The sequence below is a fragment of the Pteropus medius genome, unplaced genomic scaffold, assembly GCF_902729225.1.
Source record: "Pteropus medius unplaced genomic scaffold, Ma_sr-lr_union100, whole genome shotgun sequence".
NCBI classification, from domain to species: domain Eukaryota; kingdom Metazoa; phylum Chordata; class Mammalia; order Chiroptera; family Pteropodidae; genus Pteropus; species Pteropus medius.
The window spans coordinates 1-26684 of record NW_024352872.1 but is presented as its reverse complement, the minus strand read 5'-3'; the positions used below and the strand labels follow the sequence as shown (position 1 = coordinate 26684).

At 63.0% G+C, this 26684-nt stretch overlaps 1 protein-coding gene across 1 annotated transcript; it reads left to right on the top strand.

Annotated features, from left to right (window-relative positions):
- On the top strand, positions 1-21470 carry TSPEAR (thrombospondin type laminin G domain and EAR repeats; the record flags this gene model as incomplete). Its single annotated transcript, XM_039850281.1, has 11 exons — positions 1-239; positions 1710-1800; positions 2565-2592; positions 2672-2774; positions 3566-3798; positions 4325-4551; positions 5567-5753; positions 6739-6968; positions 16768-16955; positions 19555-19656; positions 20890-21470. Coding segments are annotated over 11 exons (1782 nt in total), but the record flags the coding sequence as incomplete, so codon positions are not given.
- Positions 21471-26684: the final 5214 nt, after the last annotated feature.

Genomic DNA, 26684 nt, shown 5'->3' with positions numbered 1-26684 from the left:
AAGAACGAGTACGTGTTCTCGGTGCTGGCGGAGGGGCCGGACGCGCTGCTGCTGGGCCTGCGGTACTCGCCCACGCGGCTGCACTTCCTGTTCCTCAGCGAGGATGCGGCGGGCGCCTGGCAGACCCGCGTGTCCTTCTGGAGCCCGGCCCTGATGGACAGCCAGTGGCACACGCTGGTCTTGGCTGTGTCTGAAAGCTCCTTTTCCCTCACCACGGACTGCGGCGTCCCTGTGGACATGTAGGTACCAGGATGCTGGGGGGGGTCGCCTGGTGCTGAGTGCCGCCAGGTCCCGTGTGGCCGTCCAGGGGTGGCCGGCGTAGTGCAGTGTGGGCCGTGGAGGGTCAAGGTTAGAAATAACCGCTGTGACTGAGTGCCCGGGTCATCGGTGTGCGGATGGTGAATTCGCCTCCAGCAAGGCCGCCGGGGGTGGGGCGGGCGCCGATGCCTGGCCCAGGGCCTGGGCCGCAGCGGGCGGCCGGCCCTCGGGGCGCAGTTCCCGGGGCGGAAGGCCACACAGGGCCATGGGGAAGAACTCGGGCACCAGAGCCCAAAGGAAGCGGCACGGCCCGAGGCCCGGGTCTGCTTGGCAGGGCGGGCGCTCAGAGCGGTCCCTCGCGGCCTGAGCAGCACCCGGCACTCGGAAGCCTGAGTCTGTTTCTCGTCCTTGTCACCTCCTGGTCCCCATCTATGACCTGGAAGTTAGCGATCCGACCAGGGAGGGGTGTGTCCCGCGTTCCCGCCAAATGATGATTCAAAGGGCCTTCGGCCGCCATCCTGCCCAGTGGGGCTGGAGACTTTCTAAGCACAAATGGTCCAGTTTCCATTAAATTTATCATCATATCAAATATGTGGAACCTTACTCTGCTTGGTTATTATGAAACTTATTCCATAATAAAAAGAATCTGTAGCATTTATACATTTTTTTTTAAAACACGTCCTTACCAACCCCTCCCCCGCCACAGGGAGCGTGGCCGGCTGCAGCCAGATGGCAGCCTAGAAGGTGTAGGTGCTTTGACAAGAGCACATGGCCTCATGGTCCAGCGGACGCTGGGCAGCCATGCTGTCCCCTCCAGCAGGGCACCCACCTTCTCACCTGTCCTCGGAGTTTGGCCCCCACTGACGCATCTTCCAACACCCCTGAATCACCAAGGGGAGGAACCATCTGTCTTAACACTATCTGCCCCCACGGGCCCAGTGGAGGGTGGTCGGCCTGGGGACCCTGTGCAGGCAGAAGCCCCTGGAGGTTCTGTGAGATGGCAGAGGGCCGCTGACCACCTGGCCTGGATGCGCCCTTGCAGGAGACCCTTGTCCTGGGCTAAGGGCGTCCCCCAGGACCCGAGAATGGGCCTCGTGTGGAGTCCGAACTCTGCCGGTGCGACCCAGTCAGGCCGCAGTCACAGTGGGCACGGCGAGCCCCGATCCAGCGACTGGTGTCTTTATGAGAAGGAAGAGGCTCAGAGGAGGAGCCAGGTGACAGTGGGGCCAGAGAGTAGAGCCATTTGGCCACAAGCCAGGAGCCCCCAGGAGCAGGAAGAGACAGGGAGGCCCCCCAAGAGCTTCAGCAGGAGCAGCCCCCAGAACATGAGGGACTGGGTGAGGGACTGAATTCCTGCTGTCCCCAGGGCCCAGCCCTGTGGCCCTTTGCTCCTGCGCCCTTTCCTGCCGCTGTCTCCCCTCAGCCCTAAAACTCTCCTCCGCTGTTTCCAGCGCTGCCGACGTGCCCTTCCCAGCCGCCCTGTCGGTGCGAGGCGCCCGCTTCTTCATCGGCAGCCGGAGGAGGAGCAAGGGCCTGTTCACGGTGAGTGGGGGGCTGCCGCCTGCACCTCCTGCCCGGACCTCCCGCCCGCGTGCTGCCAGGGGGGCTGCCGCCTGGCCTGCTGTCCCGATCGCCAGGTGCGACAGACGGGAACAGGGACCACTAGGCACAGCGGAGCCCCACACGTGCCAGGCACAGGCGACACGGGCCCTCCGCACGCACAACCCCGCAGCTGTGCGCTCACGCCCTGCCCTCCCCGCCCACCACGCTGGGCCGGTGACCCGCGCCCAGCCCTCCCGGACCCTCCCCCGGCTGTCTCCACCGTGGCCCTGACCAGCTCAGAGCAGCTATGGTTTGCCCGCTGCCCTTGAGTGCAGGTGAGGGTAGGGGCTTTTGTTCCCTGAGTGTCCACTGACCGACAGATTCCCTGCGAACATCTACCGACGGCATCCTCGGATATGTGGATGGACGGGCGGATGGGTGGATGGGTGGGTGGACAGATAAACAAGTAGATGGATGGATGAGTAGATGGACAGATAGGTGGACAGATTGATGATGGATGGCTGGATGGACCGACGGACAGATGAGTGGATAAGCGATGCAGGCCAATCACTCTATCCACAGAAAAAATCCCTTCAGGGTTTAATTACCTTAGAAGGGTGTCCAGCTCCCCACTGATGCTCCCAACACCCCCCCTCCCCCATGGCCAATATGCGGACCCTTCTCTCTTAGCTCTAGGGGTGCCTGGGCCCCTACACTTGGCCCGCCCGGCCCCAGGAGCCTGAGCTGTCCCCCCCTTCTGCAGGGGCCTGGTGAGGCAGCTGGTCCTGTTCTGTTGACTTTCGGACGCCACTCAAAGGCTGTGCCCGTGCAGGAGCATGAGCTGGTGCTGTCCATCCCCCCCATCCTGCAGGGTCTCCCGGGAAGCTGGAGGACAACGAGGTGCCATCCCCTGAGTTGGTAGTAGCCCGCAAAATAGCGCTGCCGCCTGCCCCCGCCCCGCCACCACCTGTCAGGCTTCCTCTTGAGCCTCTGACCCCCACCTGCTGCCTGCTTTGCCCCAGAGCAGCGTTTAGGGCCCTTTCTCGACTCCCGTCTCTGATAGGCAGCCTAACCGCAGCCTTCGCGGGGTCCCCCTCTAGTTTCCGCGATGACCCCCCGGCCCAGAGGGCCTCGGCTTTGCTTTCTTTAGTTTGTGTTTGCGTCTTCCCAATGTAACTTCCAATGTTGGCTGTTTCTTTAAATTCCACCCCCTGCCGTGGAGAATCCCAGTCCCCTCCGACCCCTGGAGGGAGGTGGGGAGACAGCCTGACCCTCTCTGGAGCCTCAGCAGTCAGGGGAGCAACCCCAGCTTGGTGACCCTGTGACTTGACCCTGGCGCCATGCTTCCAAAGCCCAGGGCACAAGGAGGAGCCCTGGACAGGCGTCTGGCCCCCCGGAGGGGGGGGGAACTGGGCACTGCAAGGGGTTGAGGACAGGTCTGTTGTCACAGCCTGGCCCTTGGGGCCGGACTGCAGTGCAGACGTTGCTCTGAAGTGGCCAAGTGGCATCATTAGGACGCACATGCTTTGCCCGACAGGAAGGCACAATTTCGAGACGTGCGGAGGTCCAAATGCCACAAACTAAGCAAAATGGAAGTTTAGGGGAACTCGCCACCGTGGGTCACAGGGAGGTGAGCAAGGTGGCCGTGTTCAGGCAGGATTTTCAGGAGACGACACGGCTTCCAGAGCAGGCGGGGAGCTCTGCAAAGTCCTGCCTGCAGTGGGGACGCCCTTGCGGGCCGCCCCTCACTCCCCCGCCTCCCCAGGCCCCTGAGAGGGTCCTCCGAGGCTTCGAGGGCAAAGGGAAATCCGCCCCCTCCAGGGAGCACCGTCCCACCGGTCACTCATCCTCCTTGTTTCTCCCCAGAAACCAACATGAAGGTGACGCTGGGGTCCCGTCCTCTATGCACCAGAATGGAGGACGCGCAGTTCTGGTTTGACGCCAGCCGGAAGGGGCTGTACCTGTGCGTGGGCAGTGAGTGGGTCTCCGTGCTGGCAGGTGAGAAGGCGCGGAGGGGTCCGGGAGGGGGCGCTCCGCTCCCGATGGCGTTACTGGGAATGGGACCCACGCCCCGCGGAGAGGCCACCGGGGCCCCACCCCGGGCACCACAAGCGGCTGGCAGGGCGCGCAGGGAAGGACACAGGGGCTCCTTCGTGGGGGGCCAGCGCTCCCCTCGTCCCCGCCAGCCCTTGGCCGGGAAGGCAGGCGCCACTGCGGCAGCCGTGGCTCCTGTGCGGAAGGGCGTGTACAGGTGGCTGTGGGCGCCCGCACGGGGCGTCCGCAGGGGAAGGAGACTCGCTCCGCTCGAGTCCACCCTCGGACCGACTTGAGGGCACAGCCTCCCAGGGCGGCGGCCGGCGCGGGGAACGGCTCCCAAGTGTCACCCGCGGGACGACTCGCTCGGGGGGAGCCACCCTGCCCCACGCTGACGCCCGGGGCCCGGCTCGCGGCCCGGGGTCGTGCGCCCAAGAGGGTCCCCTGGGCTCCCGGAGGCGCTCACCGGGTCTGCGCGTCTCCGTCCCAGCCAAGGAGAAGCTGGACTTCGTGGAGGAGTACCAGAGCCTGTTCACGCGCTCCGAGACGCTGGGCATCGAGGTCTTCGCCATCCCCGGCGCCGGGCTCTTCGTGGCCACCGCCAACCGGAAGGCCACGTCTGCCATCTACAGGTGGACCGACGGCAAGTTCGCGGCCTACCAGGACCTCCGCACGCACCAGGCGCAGTCCTGGAGACACTTCACCATCGGGAGACAGGCGAGTCCGCCCTCCCTGCGCGAACCCCAGAGGCGAGAGGTCGGGGCTGCGCGCGAAGCTTTTGCAGGAGGAAGCGGGTCTGCGCCCCAGAGCCTCCAAGGGGGGTGGACCGCCCTCCCCACACGGCCCGAGGCGGGTCTGCAGGGCCCCCACGGGCCTTTCCAAGCCGTGTGTCCTCCATGCGCCCATCCTCCCTAAATAATAACCATGCTGGGGTCTCCGCCTTGGACCCATCAGCAACGCAGAAATCATCTCAGAGTGGCCCCCGACCCTTCCCTCCACCCCACACACGCGGGACGCAGGAGGCCCCAGGCCTGGGGCCCTGCAGGCAGCCCCGCTTCGGGTCAGGGCTGCGCTGGGCATCAGCCGCCCACCCCACCCCGGCGAATGTTCCCTCCCAGCTCCCTGGGGACCCCTTCCCGTGCCTGTCCCCCAGATCACTCACTGACCACCACACAGTTGCCGTGGACAGCCCTGCCTGCACCTCGCCGCCCACTGGGGATAAACCAGTGAGCAAACCAACCCTGCCTCCTGCGGCTGGCAGACCCCCACGCAGTGCTTGCTCCAAACCCAGCATGGCGAATGATGACTCGCTCGCTGGTTATTTGGCTGATGATCTTTTAAAGGTTTATATGTGTTCATTATTCAGAAATGATAACTTTATATCAAAGAAAAGTCGGGAAGTTCAGAAACGTCAGCAGAAAGCCTTCCATCTGGCTCCCTAGGCACGTGCAGGGTGTAGCTGGGCTTCTTGCTTCCAGGCCTGGTGGAAAAGGGCATATTTGTGCACAAACCTTTTCCTGTTTGGGGCATAGAAATGGCACCAACGGGCTGGCGAACGTGGACACGTGTGAGGGGCTGAAACGGGACGAACAGGTCTGGAGCTGCCCAGGGGCCGGCTGGCTGAGGCGTCAGCGGCGGAGCTGCGGGCTCAGCCTCCGTCCCTGGCCGCTGGGAACCGTTTGCACCAGGCCCGGCCCCAGACAAGAACCGAGTGTCCGCGTGTCTGCTGCAGGTCTTCCTGGCTGTGGCCAACTTCCATGCGAATGAAAAGGGCCAGGAGTTCTCCGTCATTTACAAGTGGAGCCAGAGAAGGCTGCGGTTCGCACCCTACCAGAGGGTCCCCACCCACAGCGCCCGGGACTGGGAGGCCTTCGAGGTGGCCGGGGAGCACTTCCTGGCCGTGGCCAACCACCGGGAAGGTAGGGCCCGGCCCCTCAGCCCCACGGAGCCGTCTTGGGCGGGGACAAGGCTCATTGTCGACTCCCTAACAATGATAAAACATCACACCGGCCCAGTTCCTGGTGGTGCCTCTCAGGGTGAACACACCTGAGCACCTCCTCACCTGTCCAGGCAGGAAGACAGGAGAGCGGCCACCTGGCTGCAGACTAAGTAACCGACCACTTGACTCGCTGACTGACCAAGCTCCCCTCGGGAGCTCTGGCTGATGTGGCTGGGAAGGTCCCCCAGGCTGGGGACGTGGGTGGGGACAAGCTGAAGGAGGGGCGGGGCCTTGTTCCTCTGCGGGCACACAAACTCTGTAAGGCCTGTGTGCAGTGGGGAGACAGGGAGGGAGGGGCCGGCAAGGGCCAGCTGCTATCCCAGATGACCAGGCGGGGCCCCCCCATCCTGTGACTCGAGGGTTGCAAGGGGCCTGTGGTGCAGCTGCGTCTCTGACTCAGGCCTCGGGCAGGCTCTGTGGCTCAGCGTTTACCCCAGTCTGAGACCTGCCAGGAGCTCTGTGGGGGGCCTGAGAGGGACCCCCGCCACCCACTGATGGGCAAGGAGCCCCAGGGAGCCCCCGAGGGCAGTGAGTGAGTTTTCCAGGGGAAGCTGGGCCAGAGGGACTCCTGGGGCAGTGTGTCCGGCCTGTGGGGAGTTGGGGCAAAGGGCGCCCTGGGCAATGTGGGGCGAGGCTGGAGAGGGCTCCCACCTCCTAGAACCTAGAAGGCCTGGGTGGGGTCTGGAGCCACTCAGAGGGGGCCTAGGAGGGGCGGGAGGTGTGGCCCCTGGCCCGGGAGGGTGATCGCTGGTGAGCGAGCGGGCCCAGGGCCGCATGCAGAGCGGCCCTTGGCCTGGCCCGGCTGGCCGGGCACATGGGCCCTGGGCTGGGGGCGGGGCGGGCCGGGCCCTCCAAGGCCACCGCGAGTCCCTGTCGCCTCCCTCGACCTGGCACTTGGCTTCCAGGTGACGACCACAACATCGACAGCGTCATCTACAAGTGGAACCCCAGGACGCGCCTGTTCGAGCCCAACCAGACCATCGCCACCTCCGGCGCCTACGACTGGGAGTTCTTCGCCGTCGGGCCGTACTCCTTCCTGGCGGTGGCCAACGCCTTCAACGGCACGTCCACCAAGGTGCACTCCCACCTGTACGTCTGGCTGGTGGGCTCCTTCCGGCTCTTCCAGTCCTTCCTGGTAAGGCCCCGACCAGCACCCCGCCGCGCCTCACCGGGCGACACAGGACTGGGGGCCCAGCCAGGACCAGTGCCCGGGTCGGCACCGCCACCCCTGACCCTGCGCCCCAGGCGCCGCCCCTCCCCCCACCACAGGAGGCTCAGGGTGAGGTCATTCCCAGTCGCCCAGCAGGGGGTCCATGGGAGTGACCTCACTTCCTGCCAGAATCCTGAGGAGAGGACGTCACTGCCAGCAGGGGGCACCCTCCTCCCTCGGATGCCGCCGGGACACCCCTTTGCTCACTTATCCGTCCCCTCATTTGCCAGCAGAAGTGCCCTGAGGCCCTCGCCCTGGCGCCCCGGGCAGGGACTGCCCTGGTGTGCCCGTCCCTGTGAGCCAGCAGTCCGGGGTGGAGGAGGGAACAAAGCAGGGGACCCCGCCACCCCGTCCTGCGGGGCCAGGAAAATGGGCAGGGCAGGCCGTTTGCTAAGCACAGAGAGGTCGGTGCGGTGTGCCTGAGTGATTCACGCCATCTAGAACACTCCATGCACAGTGTCTCGCATAGATGAGCCTGGAGGGGCCTGTGGTGGAGGGGCCATATTTGTTCTGGAGTCCCCCACACCCCACCCCGCCCCGGGAGGGGAGAGCAGCACAGGAAGCAGAGGACGTGAGTTCTCAGGGCCACCTCAGCGAAGTCTGGCTGGGCTCACGGGGACGGATCGTGCTGGCTACTGCCATTCACTCGGTCGGTCAGGGGATCTTACGGGGCCACCAGGCCCTCTGCAGGTTGCGGGCGCGCTGTCCCTGAGGACACACAGTGCAGCCCAGACAAAGCAGGTCCGGGCGCCAGAGCGCCTTGCGTGTCAGGACAGCTTCCCCAGGAAGTGACGTTGGGACAAGCCCCAAGAGCACGTCCAGGCGCAAGGGAGACTCGCCGCCCTGGGGTGGAAGGCGGGGTGAGGAGAGCCCGCCCCGCTGGCCCTCCTGGCCGCGGCTTCGGGCTGTGGGGCCAGGACGCAGAGAGCCTGGGTTGGGGGCCGTGCCGGGCGGCGGGGCAGGAGGGCAGTTTCCTGGCACGAGGAGGTCAGCACCCAGGGTGCCATCTTCCAGGATGGGACGGGGGTCCTGGGCGACGTGTAACTCCTGCAGCCCTTCGCGTTCTCAGTCTCGGTCCCAGCAGGTCAGTGGTGACAGTGGCTCAAGCTTGCTGAGCAACGACCTCACAAGGTGCCTGTGCCAAGAGCTTAAGCCGCTTCCTCCCACTCGGTCCTAGAAGCCACACTGTGAGGTCACCTCTGCCGCTGGTCCTCTCTCACCCACGGAACCCCAAGGCACCGGGGCCTGGGGATGGCTCCTGGCAGAGCGGGGACTGGACCCCGGGTGGTGGGTGCTATCATCTTATTCAGCGTGGGTCAGTCTTTCTCGAGCACACGCTCCCCATGTGGCATGCGTCCCAGCCGTGGTGGCTCGCGGAGGCCGAGGCATCCTGGTCAGGCGAGGACGTGCTCGGCGCGTGGACGCAGCGATTCGAAAGCGTTTGGCGATGGACCGGCCCACAGTCTGCCCAACGGGGAACCAAGCCTCCGCCTCGGGGTCAGACCCCGGGCCTCCGAGACCGGGCAGGCAGGGGCGCCGGGGCTGGCAGCGGGCTGAAGCGCTGCCCCTATGGGCGCTAAAACCAGGTGCCTGCGGACGCCTGGACACGCGGGGACGGAACGAGAACGTGGCGTCCGGCAGCGGTGGGCGACAGTACAGAGAGAGGCCTAGGCAGCGGCGCGGATGGCAATGCGGGAGGAAGCCCCGTGGGCTCTCAGCCGACCGCGGTGTCGCCAGGGTCGCGTGGGGCTGCATGGGATGGCGGGCTGCCCGCAGGGTGCGTGCCCAGCCCGAGAAGCGGGTGTCAAGTGCTCGCACACCTGCGGCCCGGCGCATTGGGGAGCGTTCGGGGAGAGCGGCCAGAACCTGGATGGGATGAAGCACGTGGCAGAAGGAACAACCCGGCACGGGAGACTGTTCTGAAGGAAGACCTGTGATCGCTTTCAGGTTTCCGAGAGCTGGGCCGGGGACAGGGGACAGGGGACAGAATTCCGGGGTTCTGGAGCAGGTCCTGCAGCCTGGCACGGGAGACACAGCACGTGGCCATCAGACTGTGTGTGGGACACACAGAGGTCCCTGCAGGGGCCGGGGGTGCAGTTCCGAGGACTGTCATTCTATAGGTACCAACCCCGTGATCCTGAGTCACCTACGTTTGAACAAGAAGACGCAATATGATGAAAGGCCAGTTCGGGAAGGTCCTCACCATGACACTGCGTCACAGGCCACAGCCAGGGGCCCCTGTCCCCATGGCATAGCCTGCCAGTGACACACCAGCCCTCTTCCAGCCCGACCACCAAACAAACTCGACAACTGAGGGTGTTCAGGTGTTGGGCTGGAGACCCGCAGCCAGCAGTCAGGCTGGGCTGCACACACCCACACGGCCTCCCTTGGATGCCGAGCTGGTTCTGGAGACAGCAGAGGGTTTCTTAAAATTATAACTGTCCTCAGAAGTTTCCAGAAGATGTCGCATTTATGAGGTAAACACGGGATGCCACTGGTACGCAAGAGTTCCTGGAGGTTAAAGATGCGATCGCTGGCCCGAAGACAAGACAGTCGTCAGTGTGGTTGGTTGATAAACGCCAGGAATCTTCAAGAATGCAGAGCAGAAGGAAGAGACAGCCAGCAGATCGAGGGCCGGCCGATGGGGTTCTAGAGAGAGAGAGACATTGATCCACAGCGAGAGGGGGCGGGGGGCACCAAAGGGAACGCCGCGATCATGCTCCAGGCCTGGGAACGCGAGCCTTGGGGTTGGTGCTGAGGCTGGGGACGAGAGCCCCACGGGACTCGCTGTGAACAAACCCGTGGACACGGAGGGCGAGAGGAGACCTGCCCTCAGTCCCCAGCCCGGGGCCCGCACACGTGCTCACCTGTGCTCGATGCCCATTGGCCGGCACTGGTCACATGACCCGACCCAGCTGCGTGGGGTGCTGCGGACTGGGGTGCGGGGAGGTGGCGTCCTGTGTACCCATAAATACAGGCGTCAGCCCGGACACAGGACATCAGACTCAGACGTGGTGACTGCAGCCACGGACAGTGGTCATCGCAGCCTGAGAACCAGCGTCCCTGCTGGAGACCGTAGGCCCGGACGGCTTGGCGGGGTGTGGGGCAGGAGGATTGTGGGGCGAGAGGGGGACTCTGTGGACACGTGTGGGCCGGACACTGGAAGGCGTGAGGGAAGCATGGCCGCAAGTGACGATGCGCGGCGGGGCTCTGAGACGCGGTGTTCACACGCAGCGGCTTCCGAGAACGGGCTCGGGGCGGACCGTGGGCGGGGCTGGGGGCGGACCGTGGGCGGGCTCGGGGCGGACCGTGGGCGGGCTCGGCTTAGCGCAGAGACGCTCGGCCCCAGGGGAAGGGGCGCGGAGAAGGAAGGGAGGGATTCGGGGAGCAGCAGTTAGGAATTGTTGAAAAGCGGGGTCCACGTGCAAAGTGAGCCACACATGGTGTGACTGCGGCACAGGGGGAGTCGGTTTGACCCGCACACGGGGACTGTTCCCGGGGGGCACAGAGGTCGTCCTGCCATTGGAACGACCACAGCCACGCCCTCGGCTCTGTAGGAGTGACATCATGAGATGGCCGGGACAACGTAAGTGCCAGCAGCGACGCTCGGTTTGTCATTCGTGGATGAAGCCTGGGGCTCGGCCTGGGGCCCGACACTGATCGTACCCAGGAGCAGGTGGCCGGGAGCAGGATCACAGTGGCGGTGACAGTGCTTCCAGCCCCAAGGCAGAGCTGTCCCAGGAGCCAGCACTCTGGGGCTGCTCAGGGGCCACTGGGGACACAGCTGTCGCCTAAGCCCTGCAGGCGTCCGAGGGAGGCCGAGGCAGACGGCCATTGTGCAGGCGGCCTGATGGCGCCCCTCACAGGTGCCCCTTCTCACCATGACGACGCCTCAGGGTCACCGGATCCCACGTCCGCGTGTTGCCAGCACGTTCCGTGCCGGCTCGGACCCTCTCGGGCCCTGGAGGGGTCGCGGAGTGTTTCCTGGGGGGTCTGCGGCGTCGTCCACAGCCATGAGCCCTGGCGCAGGAGAGGCTGGGTGTCAGGGAGTGTGGCAGGCAGGGCGGGCGCTGACGACGTAGGGCCCAGGTGGCCGGCGTGCGGGTGGGCCAGGCTGGCAGGAGAGGCTGAAGTGTGTACCCTTTGGGGGCCACCGCCTCCCCCTCCCCAGGGGCTCCCAGACCTTAGTTATTTGCTCCATCAAAGCCAGACCCCAGGGGCCTCCTCACCCACACCGACTTGCTGACCACTGCGGGCCGCCTGCCCTCGAGAGAGGTTCAGGGGCTCCAGTTGCTCCTGGCTGCACGTCCCACGCCCCAGGGCTGGGCCCAGAGAGACTCCGCTCTCCTCTCCTGGGGGGACGGGGAGGAAAGGGGGAGCCCGCCCAGCCCAACAGGTGCCTGGCGGCCCAGGCTCCGGTGCCAGGCAGGGTTTGGCAGCTGGCTTGATGCGTGGGTTTCTTCCGTCCCGATGAGCCCAGGAGTGGCGTGCAGAGCCCCAGACCCGCGCCCGCTGCCGGCGGCTGGTCTCTCCACCCTGTCCCGTCCAGCGGGAGGAGCTGGCCGCTGGCTGAGGGCGAAGGCATCGCCCTGCTCTGTGGGGGCTTCTGGCAGTCCAGCGTGGGGACCAGGGGAGATGGTGACCCATCCCGGCCCCATGTGGGTCTCTGCCAGCCTGCGGACAGAAAAAATACGGGGCGTCCAGTTCAAATAGAATTCCGGAGAAACTAACAATTTTTTAGTGAAAGTATGTCCCGAGTGTTCATGGGATACTCAGAGACGGAACAGTCGTGGTTTCTCTGAAACCGGCGTGGAATGGGGGGCCCTTGTTTGCTGTTGTGGGTCCCACTCGGCTGCACACACGGAGCTGAGGTAGGATGACAGCCTTGTAAGCCTCGCCCACCTGGCCCTCCTCGCCCGGGCTCTTCCACCTGTGCTCCCACAGCGCCAGCACCGCCCCCCCACACCCTCCCCGGCCTCAGCACCCCCTCACCCCACCCCGCCGGCACGCCCTCCGTGCTGGGGCGCAGGCTGAGCCAGTTGTCTGAGTCCAGGGAGCCCTAGTGGTCTGGCGGAGCCCTCTCCCCGGCTCCTGGCCCTTGTACCACGTGTGCAGGCAGGTGTGTGCACGCGTGTTCCGTGTCCCTCTGACAGGGTGCCCCAGCGCGGTGGGGGCGCCGTGACCTAGCAGCCAGACGCCTCTCGTCTGGGTTCTGCGAAGTCGCAGTGGCACGTGTGTGGCCGTCCACACGCGGGTCTGCCCTCCGTGAACCCGCGCGGCGGAGGGCGCTGAAGGCCCCGCAGGCCCCCCGAGCTCGCCCAGAAGCCAGGGGGTGGCCCGGGGACAGAATGGTGCCACCTCACGGAGCCGAGCTGAGGCGAGGACGTGCTAACCCAGAAAGGCCTCGGCCAAGCTCCTGGCCCCAACGAGGGGTCAGTCACCGCCAGGCGTGCGGGTCCACTGTCCTCGTCCTCGTGAGCCATCCTGCTAGCTTACACGCAGGCGTTCCGCTCTCAGCCAAGTCCGGACCGGTTCGTTCCAGGAGCCCCTGGCTCGGACCCGGGGTGTCCGCCGCTCGCGGCGTGCGCTGGGCTGCGGGGCCAATGGCGCCCTCCGCTGGGCGCGGGGAGCACGGCGCCCCGTAGCCGCGCCTCGGTCCCTCCCGCAGGCCGAGTGCCTGCCGGACCCGGCCAGCCAGGCGCCGCGGCCGGCGCGCGGGGTCACGAAGGCCGGCCAGGCAGCACGTCCCGAACCTGCCAGCGGGGAAGCCGCCCCCGGCCCGGCCGGGCCCGGTCCGGCCGGTCCGCTTCGAGAACCGTGCCGGCGTCCCCAAGCTCAGGCCTCGCTGGGCGGACAGGAGGTGTGCGCCTGCAGCGCGGCCAGTTCTGCCTCCGCGGGGACAACCCGCTGCGTGGCCAGGGCATCCCCGCGTCCAGGGCGCAGCCCCCTGCCCACGCATCGGGGCCCTGCTGGGACTCCGCCCGAGCTGGGGAGGGACGTGCTCCAACGCGGGCAGTCGTCCGGGGAATGCCCTCCCGTCCTCACGGCAGTGGTCACAGGGCAAGGGAATGTCCCCCGAGTGCTGGCCTAACGCACCGCAGACAGACTCCCTCGTTCAAAGGCGGCCGTGGAACGCAGATCTGGACGTGGTTGCCACGCCCACTCTGGCGGGGAACCGCTGGGGGGCGGAGCCGCCGTCCCCTCCCACCTGCAGTCCCGCCCCTCCCACCTGCGGGCCAGCCCCTCCCACCTGCACGTCCCGCCCCTCCCACCTGCGGGCCCGCCCCTCCCGCTTGCGGTCCCTCCTCGCCCACCGCTCCCCCTTCACGCACGCCTGGGGCGCGGGGGACAGTAGGATGGGGCCACAGCCAGCGCCCCTTCTGGCTCCGAGACCAAGAAGAAACTGACTCGTGCGTTCCACCGGGCAAGAAGCCCTGCGTTTTCTGTTCAGAGTTTGCGCTGGCTTGTCCCCACAGGTGTCCCCCCACCTCAGTAAAACATTTCTCTCACTCCAGAAAGGTCCCTGGTGCCCGTTGGCCGTCCGCGGCTGCCTTGTCGCTGCCCGGCTGGGCTCCCAGGGTTGAAGTCTGTGCCTGCCTAATTGTCCCCGCTTTAGACGGCTTCCAGGGACTGGCATTGGGCCATGTGTATGTGCGCGTGTATGTGTGTGTGCTGCACACATGCAGTGTCCCTACTGTGTGGGTCTGTGTGTGTGTGCTACACACACGCACAGCATCCTCCGACCTCCGGGTAGCACCCTGTTGGATGAATGCGTTTCCATCTCTCTGCCGACGGGCACCGGATCCGTGTCAGCTTCTGACTTTTATGAGTAAGTCTCCCCAGTGCGCCTCATACAAGGCTTTCTGTGGGCATTTTTTTTTTTAATCTCTTTAGTGGAAACCGAGGAGTGGAATTCTGGGCCATTCTATGTTTTACTTTTGAAGTTTTAAGAAACAGCTGTACCGGTTCACGTGCTGCCCGCAGCCACCCACATCCTCGCCATCACTCGGCTCTGTAAAGTGCTACTGCCATGTGGTTTTTAAGTTGCAATTCCCTGATCGCTAGAGAGCGTGTGCACCTTTTCACATGCTTGTTGGCTTTCTGTAGTTTTACTCGTGAAACGTCTATTCGAGTCTCTGGTCTATAATTTAATTTGTTTGCCTTTTCGTTATTGCTATCTAGGAGTTCTTTATACATTCTGGATAGAAGTCTTTTGTCACATATAGAGTCTTCTCTGTCCTCTTTTTTGTATCAATGTAATGTGTTGCTCCGATATTGCAATGTATGTTTCAATTTGTAGCAATGTTTTGAGTTACTGTTATTCTTCGCGTACAACGAAATAGCCTTACCACGATGTAATGTAATTATCCCTCTCTGTGCATCAGGCCAGTATGTCTATACTCCTACTTGTGAGGTCCACAGTTTGTCATTATTTCTGCTGTCCTTTCTGCCCACGCCCACACCACTCCCAGTGTCCTCTGCGTCCTTTCTACAGAGTCTGGATCCCACCTGGTGTAGCCCGCCCTCGGCCCAGTGTCCTTCAGGAGCTCCGTAAAGCGGGTCTGCTGGAAACTCAGCCCGTCACTTTTATCTGAAAGTGACTTTATTTTAGCCTCATTTTTGAAGGCTGTTTCCACTGGTTGTAGAATGCTGCTTTCGGTCACTTGAAAGATGTTTTTCTATTGAGAAAATTCGGGTTTCATCGTCCCCCCGAGTCAAGTGTGTTTGCTGTGGCCGCTGATGAGATTTTCTCTTTATCTTCAGTTTTCGGCTATTTGAATACGATGCGTCTGGGTGCGGCTTTTTCTCTTTATTCTGTTTTGGGTCTCTGATCCTCTTAGTTTGGCGTGTTTAATCACATTTGGGAAACTTAGCCAGCATTTATTTGAATTTCTTTTTTTCTGCCTCATTCTCTCTTTCTTTCCTTCTGCGATTCCAATCACACGTGGGCGGGACTGCGCTCTCTTACCCCACAAGTCACTGAGGCGCTGTTCGCTTTCACTATAAATTTTTTTTTTTGTGCTTGTGCTTCAGCCAGATCATTTCTTTCGGCCTGTCCCTCTGGGCTACTGGTTCTTTGTTGACTGTCCCCAATCTCCCCATAACTTATGACAGAGACATGCCCACCTCCAGGGGTAGGAGTGCCTCTGCACTTCTGATTGTCTCGTATCATCGCTCCCCACATCCCCTCTTCCCTGTGGATCCTTCGTCATCGCCGTGGCATGTCTGTGTTTGCCAGCTCCCAATGGGCTCAGTGTTGGCCGATTTCTGTTTATCGTTTCTTCTCTTGGCTATAAGTCTCATTGCTGCTGTGTCCCCAGCTGTTTAAGCCTCTGGCCAGAGCTCTCGGCCTCTCAGCTGCGGTTTGTCCCTGGGTCCGTGGAATCTCGCCCCACGTGTGCAATGCGGGTCCCGGGCAAAGACTTGCAAGAAGTTAATGCAGCGGATTCTGGGCCCCGCCCCGCAGGCTCCCCCCTTCCCGGGCCGGTCCCCTCCCACCTGAGGCACTCTGCAAGCCCCAAACTCTGCCCTTGACTCCTCTGTGCAACCGGCCTGCTGCGTCCACTTGAGTGCCATGCCACGTGCCATGGGACAGGAATTGCCCTCAGAGGAGACGCCAGATAAAAATGTGTTCAAGGGTCGCACCCCAACCCCACACCAGCTTCCGCCTGCCCTTGGCCCTTCTCTGGAGCCTTCAGACGGCCGGGTGCTCTAAGTGCTGGATCCGAGCGCACAGGGGCCGTCGGCAGCAGGGTCAATCTAGAGTAAGTGTCTCCACCTGCGTCAGAAGCTGAATGACCAGAGGCAAAACATTGAAAGACCATTTCAATGCCACGTCTGTCCCTGGAGCTTCCTCACCAGCCCCAGGGGACAGATGGCATCAACTCAATCCCCTTTGTGCATGTGGGAGCTGAGACCCCAGCAGCATCCACAGACGGTGGCTCAGGACTGCCAAGAGTGCTCTCGCGTCGGCCACAGGCCCCTGCCGCAGGCGGCCACCACGTCCCCCCCACCTGGCCTGCCATCCTGTGTCCCTGCGCCTGCCCCTTATTTTCCCAAGAAAGTGTCTCCCTTCGTTCCTGCCCCTGCTCTCCCTCTTGGGCTCGGGATGGGGCCTGGGCTGGGTCCCTCTTCCTCCCTGAGCACCCAAACCACCATCGCCCCCCGAGATGCTGCCGTAGTGGGACGTAAACTTCCTCCCTGGGGGCCGTGCATGCAAATCAGCGCGTGCAGCTCGAGGTCTGGGGCAAAGGCTCCGCAGCTGGCCATTTGTGCCAAAGTTCTGCCCTGCCGACCTGCACGCCTCACCCTCAAGGGGGACGAGTGATTTATGGAGGAACGGTGTGCCCCGGAACCCAGAGATGGGCTGTGGGTGGAGCCGAAGGAGAAGCTCAGACAGGGACGCGTGGCGGGAAATGCGAGCGCTGCTCAGGGGTCGCTTCTGCGTGCAGGGCCGGACTGGAGGAAGAAGGGAGGGCTTCCTGGAGGAGGCGTCGTGGCAGCTGGCCCTGGCGGGCGGTCAGCAGCACCAGGGCGTGGGCGGCGGGCGGTACAGATGGCTAAGAAGCAGTCGCCACGGACGGCACCGCTGGCGCAGGCGTCGTTGGCACTGTCGTTCGCGAAGGGGCGTGGAGGCGGTCGGGCTGGGGACGTGAGCACAGCCAGCGTGGTCCCCGCGGGCCTCTGTTCACGTGGGCCCCCTGCGCCTCTCGTCCCCACCCAGACGTTCGGTGCTGCCGACTGGGAAGTCTTCCGCATCGGAGAGAGGGTCTTCCTCGCAGTGGCCAACAGTCACAGCTACGACGTGGAGGTGCAAACGCAGAGTGACTCCTACGTCATCAACTCCGTCATCTATGAGCTGAACGTCACGGCGCAGACGTTCGTCAAGTTCCAGGAGATCCTGACCTGCAGGTACTGCCAGGCTGCTTGAGGCTGGTCCGAAGGGCCGGCGCGGCGGTCCCCAAAGCCGAGTGCGGTGGCGACCAGGACAGACGGCTGCCCGCACCCCTCGGAGGGGTGACGTGCCCGCACTGTCCCGCGTGTCGCAAACCTCCAGGGCCGGCTGAGTGGTTTCATGGCTTCAATTGTTGCGATCTTGGCTTCAATTGATTTCAGCTGGCGTGGTTTGTTTGTTACAATTCGGTGGCTGTTGTTAAATTCACAGACACATGTAACCACCACCACAGGTGAGTCTAGAAGCTTTCCTCAGCTCACAGAGACCGCGACCTGTCGCCCCTCCCGCACGGCCTCCAGGCCCGGTGCCACCATTCGGCTCCCCGTCCCCGTGGGTGTCCCTGTCCTGGACATTCATAGGAGGGAGTGTGTATCACGTGGGCTTTTGTGACCAGCTTCTTTCGCTCGGCATCACGTTTCCAGGGTTCCTGCAGCTGAAGCCGGGTCGGCGCCTCGTTCTGTGACGGGCCCCGTGGTGCGTGTCACAAGGGTAGGCCACATTGTCCGTTGATGGACATGTGGGCTGTTTCTACCCTTTGACCGAATGGTGTGTTTCTGAAGAATAAAAATACACTTCGAATGACGGGCGACAGCAATCGCTGTCCTGGAGGCAGAGCAGGAAGCCACGGCTGCCGCCCTTGTGCCTCTGAAGTGTGGCCGGGCCAGCTTGTGACATTGGCGGTGAGCCAGACTCTGCGTTTGGCACCTCACCGAGGAGCCTTGGGTACAGAACCCAGCCACGCCCGGAGGAGTAACGCACGTGGACCCGCATCGCGGCCACGGCCCACGCACCTCGCGGGCGGCTCCCTACTGAGCGTAGCCGTGGTCAACACTTTGGGGACGAATCAGAGCTGGCCGTGGCTGGAAGTGGCCCAGCACGTGACCCCGGCCAGTAGAGGATGGAAGGAGTGGGGAGCCCCAGGGCCCTGCTGACCTCGGCCTGCCCCTCGGTGTCCCCAGGTACCTCCCGGCCCCATCACTCCTGGGTCCTGTCTGAGCACCCCGCTCCGGGCCAGCGCCCTCAGCTGTCCACAGGGAAAGAGCCCAGGGCAAGTTTAGGAGAGGGTGGCCTCCTGCTGCCTGAACGGGCCACGGCCCGAGGCCACCAGACGCGGACGCAGACGCGGACGCAGACGCGGACGCAGACGCAGACGCAGACGCAGACGCAGACGCAGACGCAGACGCACCGGCCTGGCTTGGCATCAGGCTGACTCCCACCAGCTGTGTGGCTTCCACCCCCGTTTCCTTATCTGTAAAGCGGGCACGGGGCCCGCAGCCATCAGTGAGGTGACGGGGGGGGTGGGGAGCCGAGGGAGCTCCTCCAGGAAGCCACTGGCAGGTGCCCCAGAAATGACTGTCTCTGCACAGACTCGCCCTCAGAGGCCAGGAGGTCCGTGACGAGAGCAGAATGTCACCCCCACAGTTATGTAGCTTCCAAGCGTGAGGCGGCATTTCTATGTCGGCACCGACCGGCATCGGGGAACGGGCCGGGGGCAAACAGGCGACCTCCCGGCCCGCGTCTGCAAGCTCCCGCCTCGGGGCGCTGCGAGTCCTCGGCAAGTGACTCTGAGCTTGGGACCCCCAAGCATCCCAGCCTCTTCCGGGTGGAAGACTGTGCCCGTTGCACAGAGGCACCAGTCACACTTGCGAGCCAGGTGTCCGTCGTCCGCGTGGTCCAGCCAGTGTGGCCCATCCACACGCGGGGACATCACTCGGCCCGAGGAAGGAGGGACGCTGACTGACACCGTGATGGACCTGGGGCACGTCGTGCTGAGCGAAATAAGCCGGTCACAAAAGGACAAACCCCGTGTGGTCGGTCCCACTCATTGAGGTCCCCAGTGGAGTCGCATCCCCAGGGGCAGATGGTGGCCGCAGGGGCTGGGGGAGTGGGGGTTCAGTGGGGACACGGTTCCAGTCTGGGGCGACAGTCCTGGAGTCCCACAGCGGTGGCAGTCGTGTAATGAGAACGCATTCAACGCCGCTAGACTGTGCGCTTAAAAATGGTCAAGATGGCACGTTTTATATGAATTTTACAATTAAAAATGTAAAAAGAATTTTTAAGTGCACCACTATTTGCATTTCCCGAGGACAGACCAAGTCCCCGGGTGGCTGAGACAACGCCCCTCAGGCCCGACCCTCCTCTGCAGATTCGGGGTGGGACCTGGACCCCGAGTTCCGAGTTCTGGGGTTAGGAGAACTGGCTGAAGACAGCTCGGCAGCGCCTCAGGGCTCCGTATCCTAACGTCCACCCCCTAACGCCCCGGCTAATGCCCCCCACGCCTCCCCTAACACCCCCAGCTTCCCTAATGCTCCTCTGACATCTCACTGCCCAATGCCCCACACCTCCCTCTCCTAACACCCCTAATGTCCCCTCCATCCCCTACACTCAATGCCCCACACCCCCTAAATCCCCCAGCTCCCTGAATCTCCCCTTAACACTCCCAACACTCTACACCTCCCTAACGCCTCTGCTAATGCCCCCCATGCCTCCCTTCTAGCATCCCACGACGGCTCCCAATATTCTCAACGTGTCACTTCTCTTTCTCAAGAGAGAGAGTGCCCTGGACTGGGAGTTTTTCTCGGTGGGAGAAGATTACTTCCTGGTGGTCGCCAACTCCTTCGACGGGAACACCTTCTCGGTGAACAGTGTCATCTACAGGTGAGGAGCTGCGAGGGCCGAGCCCCCACCCGACCCGGGCCGCCTGGGGTGGGCGCACCTTCCCCGCCCGAGGCCGGGCGCAGAGTGAGCCACAGGCCTCTGGCCCAGCGGGTTGCCCGGCATGCCCGATGACATTGCGGGTCGTGCCGCTGGGGTCGGCCACGTGGGCTGGAGCCATGCTGGTGCTCACGACTTCGGAGTCTGGCCAGAGACCTAGCATGCGGACACGGCGCTCTGAGGGTTAGTCATAGCTTCATCCGCTGAACGATCCACCCGGGACTCTGGCAGGTCTGTCCAGTTATCGTCCGCCCTTCAGGAGAAGCACACGTGTCCTTCCCAGGCATGGCGGCATTTTCGGGTGTCGTAAGCACCACGCCTGCGGTTTTCCATTTCAATTTCCTGCTGCTTATTGTGACAGTTAATTTTTGTGTCTGGCCACTGACCAGATTACTCGGTCAGTTCCGATAGGTTCCTGAAGCGGAGCCTTGTGGGAATTCTAGGAGCATGGCCGCCTCTGCGGGTAAAAGCAACTTTGCCTCTTCCGACGTTTTTCCTGTTCACCTAGTTTTCTTAATCAGGCGATCCCAGAACAGTTCTAGAACAATCTCGGATCGTTTCCCTGTCTTGCCGACTCGATGGGATTTGGCGCGAGCCGGCTGAGCGTCACGTGGTTTGACGGGACGTGAGTGGTCGTGTCCCGTCTGCGGGGTCTGTTTGGAGCCCTTGTCTGCGGGTGTGGTGGCGTCTGGGGGGCTCCCTCACATTCCTGGGGCTGGTGCCACCTGGTGCCGTGCAGTTCCTTAGCGTTCCTCCGGCCGCCATCGTTCACGGCCGAGCTGATGCTTTCGCATCTTTAATAGGAAATGAAGTTGTTCCGTGGTTTTCTTTCGGGCTTTTCCTCCCGTTCAGTTTGAAATGAAGCCCAATTTAACAGACCGCCCCGCTGTGTCCCACGGAGGCCTGGCGGCTGCCCCAGGCACGCCGGGCTGGGCGGGGCCCTGGGGCTGGGCGGGGCCCTGGGGGTGGGCGGGGCCAACCTCGGGACTCGGCTTCCCTCTGCTCCGAGCCCCGCTCTCTGATGACGACTGGGCAGCGTGTGCGGCCGGGGACGTGTGGCCTCTGCACGCAGCGCCCGCGGGAGGCGGCTTCCCCCATCCTGCACAGCCTGGCACGGGCCGTCCCCGCGTCCCCGCGTCCCCGCCCCCGCGCCTGAGGCTGCCTGTCTCCCCGCAGGTGGCAGGGGTACGAAGGCTTCGTGGCGGTGCACCGCCTCCCCACCTTCGGCTGCCGGGACTGGGAGACCTTCCGCACGGCCGCCGGCTCCTACCTCATCTACTCCAGCGCCAAGGAGCCGCTGTCCCGGGTGCTGAGGCTCAGGACGGGCTGACGTCCAGCCCCGGGGACAGCGCCGGCCTCGTCGCACTCAGAGCCCCGCCCGAGGAGCCCTGGGAACCCTGGCAGACGAGCCCGCCGCTGGCCCTGGCCCTTGTCCAGTCGGGGACGTTTGTCACCTCTCCATCCCGGTGGCTGTCGCGGCCAGACTCCCGTGGCCTGTGGGCAGTCAGGCGGAACCCAGAGCTACGCGGCACGTCTGGGCATCCTGCAGAGATCTCGCCTTATGGGAAAAGTTCATACAATTTTTTTACCTCAAAAGCAGCAGGGCCTTGTCACCTTTTCTGGGGTGGCGCCTCATGGCCTGGCCACTCTGTCGCCAAGCCCAGGCAGGGAGCAGGCTCGATGCTGTCCTACTGATTTCACACCAGCTATTTATTGTATTGTTTATGCTGAAATATATTTATGACGCCCTTGGCACAAGCACGCTGCATCTGCGTGGTCGGTGGGGCCTCGACTCTCTGTGGGCACGTCCTGGGCCTGGCTCTGCCACCGCAGCAGGCCTCGCCCTCGGGTCCCGCGTCACCAGCACGGACAGAGGACACCTCTCCTCTGCAGGGGACACCTTCCCGTGGCCTGTTGGCCCGTGGATACAGTGCGGATTGGTCACGGGGGGGATCTCAAGCGGCGTACGGCATGCGGCCCGTCTCCAGCGGCTGCACGTGTGGGAGACCCCGCGTTCGGTGGGGCCCTGGTGCCTCTGCGCCCAGGCGCTGCAGTGGGCGGGTGTGCAGGACAGACCTGGACCTTGCCTCGGGTCCAGTGATCGCTCTGCTCCTCTCTGTCCAGTGTCTCTGACCCTACACCAGGTGGGGCCCTCCTGCCTCCCTGGGTGGCTGCTGGGGGGCACATGACGCACCCTGGGAGCCTGGATGGGGGGATACCAGCCCCACTGGGGGTCCTCCAACGGGGAGGGGTGACCCACGCTGGAGGCTTTGCTGGGGAGGCCCGTGGGGTCCACGTATGGCCAGACCACGGGTGGCAGCGAGGCGAGGCCAACTCTGTTGTCCACCCTGCCTGGCCATGTGGGCACACTGCGGGGGGCGACCACACAGCCGAGGCACAGTGGCAGCTGTGGCCAGCCTGCACCCTGCTCCCCGTGGTCAGGTCCATGGCAGGAAGCGGACGTACACTGAGCCCACGGCTCCCCGGTCTGGCCAGAGTTGGGGTTTCCAGACTGGAACTGGGACCCTCTTCATTTCCAAAAGACAAGATCTTTCTAGAGCCTCCTTAAGACCAGTAAGTGGGCGTGTGCCTCAGGGAGGGCTGGGGCTGACCCCAGGGAGAACAGCAAAGGGCCGGTGGCAGGGCGGTCTGGGGCCAGGCCAGGGACCTGTGAGAGAGCGTTCCCCGGGGTGATCCCACATATGTGGACCCCCTTCCATATATATACTCAGTATTTTGTAGAAAGAGGTGTGCCCCTCACTCCAAGTCAGGCCCTGCTGGACCCCCGCATCCCTGCCGTCACTGTCCCCAAGGCCTGGCCATGTCCCTGCCCTGGGCAGCCGGGGGCCCCATCGTGTCTGGGCCTAGCAGCTTAAGGTGACGGTCCTGGCTTCGCTGACACAGGGAGGGTGGGCTGAGGGTACCAGGCAAAGTGCAGCGTTGCTGATAAACTCAGGTCGCAGAGAGAGCAACATGGAACGCTTTTAAACTGTATGTGTGAATAAGTACATGTCCCAACTGTCACCTGTGGGCCCCTAGAGGACTGCCTATTATTTACCTGGGATTCTCATCCGGAGGGCGTCCTGTATCTGGATTGGCTCAATCTGCCTACCCTCCCTGAGAGGGTAGTGGGGGACAAGCCACAGCTCTGGGGGTCTGCTGGGGGGTTATGGCTTTAACTGGGATTCGAGGCAGGGCCTCAGCAGCCCACGAGAAGGGGACAAAAGGTGGATTGCAGCCTGCTGGCCTGCAGTGTTGGCGGGGGCAGCAGCCTGTCATCTCGGGGCTCGTCCCACAGGAGGGCCCCAGAGGCGGGGTGCCCACCCAGAACGGGGAGGCCGCATGGGCCGGGAGCATGGCAGGGGCGTCCAAGACCCCAGCCTCCATGCCTGGGATGTGAATTCACAGGTCTGCTTTGCTTGGGGGGCGTGTTTGGGCAAAGTGGACACTGAAATCGGTGGGCTCGGGGAGCAGATGGCCCCGCGCCCGCTGTGTGGGGCTTTGCCCGCGAGGAGGAGGCCCGACAGACGCCCGTGGCCTGGGGCTGCACCCTCGGCCCCCTGCGGGCTCCGCGTCGCCTGAGCTAAGTCCTCGTGAGATGTCTCTCTGCACTAGTTGGTGGCACCGTTCCCTGGACAGCACCAGGCTCAGACGGGCAGGCACGCAGGAGGGGCGAACTGGGCCCCCCAAGCACCCCACCCTACACTGCTTCTCTCTCCCTGGGGTGACCTGGATGTCCACCGGCTTTCCCTTTGCCCCAAGGGTGTCACTGAGGGGTCTGGCTTGCCACGAGGAAAGGGGTCCGGTGCCCAGGGAGGAAGGAGGTGGACGACTCAGACACGGTGGCACGCACAGCCCCCGTCCCTGCCCACGACCTCAGTGGCCAAAGGCACAGTGTCCAACTGCTGTCCTACTGAGTGGGGACAGAAACTGGAAATGGAGCGTCGTTTAAATGATGAACGCTAACGAGAGGGCGATGATGCAGAGAACGCGAAAATATTTACGTCTCCTCAAGCCAGCCCTTCTGGTTTTCATCCTGCTGATAAACATTCACAAGGAGGCACGAGGTTGCGTGTGAATTTGCGTCCGGCGTGACGTGGCACATTCTTGGCATTTTGACAAGCGTGTTGCGCTTCCTTGTGGCAACCTTCCGACTCCGCTGAGCCCGTCGCCCCTCTGGGTCCACGGACATTCCTTTCGACAGTCTCTGCTGTGACAGATGACGATTAAGAACAACTTTGTGTGGCCGCACTTTGCTTTGGGGTCAGTGCTGCGAGGCCGTGGTTTCCTGCAGGAACGCGGAGCACAGCGGGCTGGGCCTCTGCTCCTGGCCCCCGAGCAAAGCCAGGGACGGCCGGACGTGCGGGTTCACGTCAGTCCCACCCACGCGAGGCGCCCCGCTCAGGAACGGGGGGGACTGCTGACACCATTGTCTTGTCTCACTGTGATCATCGCTCCTGGAGCCAGGCTGCCGGGCCTTTCCCGTGGGCACCCGTAACCTCACCGACTCGGCCTGCCACACACACACGCACGCGCGCACACAAACCACAATGCACATGCGTACACACACAAACCACACACATCCAAGCACATTCACATCCCACACGTGTACACACACATGCACATCCCATGCATGCACACACATACACATATGCACACGCATGCACACAATGCCTTGGTAACTAACAAGGTGATCCACAGAGCATCTCAAAGAACATGCAAAAGTACTTTGAAAAAAATGAGGGAAAGTTTGGCCTCCAGGTTAAATTATACTAAAATTAAACAATTCAACCATGGTATCGGCATAATTTGGAATACTTAAAAGTTACAGATGTTAAAATTCAAGATTCTAGAACAGTATTTATTTTTTCGGAGAGACACTTTCTAAAGGTAAAAACTATGGAAATAAATGAAAGGCGAGAAAATAAAAAGGAAAGATATAGAGGAAAAATACATAGATGAGAGATAAATAGATGATATATAATAGGTGGATGGATAGATAGATGATGGATGGATGGATGGATGGACGGATAGATGATAGATGGATGGATGGATGGATAGATGATAGATAGATGGATAGATAGATAGATAGATAGATAGATAGATAGATGGTAGATGGAAAGAGAGTGAGAAGCCGTCTAATACATAACGCCGTTGTCCTCCATCAGCGAACGAGGGTGGAATGCCAGCTCCATCCGACACCGCTCCTGACGCCCCCCGGGCTGGACTCGAGCGCTCAGGAGGTCCGAGGTGCTCCCACAAGCCACTGCGAGCCCCAGGCCACACAGGACTGAGCCCGGAGGGCGCGAGCACACACTTACAGCAGAAGAAGGCCCAGCCCTGGAAAACAGACTTAAATTCTGACGCGTTACACCCACAAGTCACAAGGGAACGTGACGACAGAGGTGACCCCGGCCCGGGTCGAGGACAAAGGTTTGGTGTCTGTCTGAGCACTTGCTCCGGAGACTCCTGCAGTGACGAGGGAGACTGCAGAGCACCGGGTCCCTGGCCGGCCACTGGGTCTCGCTGGCCACACTCAGGGCCACTCTGTGGTCTATGCCACCGACCCAGGGTGGTGACCCGCAGAGAGACAGGCGGACATGGCCCAGCTGGCCATGGCCGACGTCCAGGAGCGGGCGTGGGGTGGGTGGCAGCTGGGTGCGAGACAGCGGGGGTACAGAGGGCTCCATGGGTCAGGACAGTGGGTGGCCGCCGAGGGGCCACCAGCAGCCCACTGGTGTGGCTGAAGGCGGTCTGGTGGGCCTGCCAGGGGGCACCTCAGAGACCTGTGTGGGGCCCGTCACCGCGGAGCCTGCGTCCTGCTGGTCGGCCAGCCGCAGCACCCACCTGCTCCGTACAGCACATGTCACATGAGCGGACCAGGCTGCGGCTGGACGCGTGGTCTCAGCTGTCACTGGAAATGGGCGAGGCTGTTGCCCCTGTGGACTGGGACGTGTGGGGCGGCGAGTCTCACTCCCGGGCTCCTGGTCTGGGCAGTGGCCCTCTGTGCATGCGGCACGCTGTCCCCCACCAGTGAAGGCAGGCCCGGGGCCAGGGTGGGGCGGGCGCCCCGAACCTGCCCGGCGTTTCTCTGGTGTGCCACGGCATGCTGGCACATGCCTCCCCGGTCCCTGGTGCAGCTTCCGGGCACGGGATCAGATCGGACACGTGACCCCGCGTTCGCGTCCCATTTCAAGTCACTCGGGACTTCCCAAGCTCAAACCGGCCTCCACGGCTAACCCCTCCTGAGGTGCTGCTCAATGACGGTTCAGCCTTCGACTCACAGTAATTTATCTCCCTTTGCCCCCCACCCCCACCCCAAATATTTAAAATACAAACACTGACACAAAGAGAGGAACAAACAGAACGGGAAAGGCGAGTCGGGTAGAGGTGACAGCTACCCTGACCGCAAAGTAACACGGGTAAGAAAATCTCAATGAGCTCTGAGGCTCCTGGCAGCAAAGGTGAAAAGGGAGTGAGGTGGGAGGAGGAGAGAAGGAGACGGGCAGGGGGGACTTGTCTGTTGCTGGAGAAGGCTGGCCGACTGGCCTTGGAGCATCAGACGTCCGTCCTCCAGCCCCAGAGAAGGAGCTGCTGTAGGTGTCCGTGAGTAGAAAAGCAAGGCACAGTGGCGACCAGAGGTGACAGGCCTCCCCACGAGCCATGCACTGGTGGACGGCAGGAGGCGGCCAGGGCGGAGCTCGTCTGCCCGCCGACACTGCCCCCCAGCCCCCCGACACCGTCCCCCCAGCCCCGCAGCCGCTCCGGACCCTCGGCAGGAGTCTCCCCATGGGGTTTGGGTTTGGGGTTGGAGACCTTTTCCCCTCACTGGACTCAAACTGGGGCATGAGACTCTTCTGGAACATTCTAAGAATAAACACAGCTGCTCGAAGGCTAGTTTGAGCGACACCTCTCACTCGCTTCCCTCTAGAAAACGCAGGTCCCCCCCCCCACTCTGCTCCAGAAAGAGG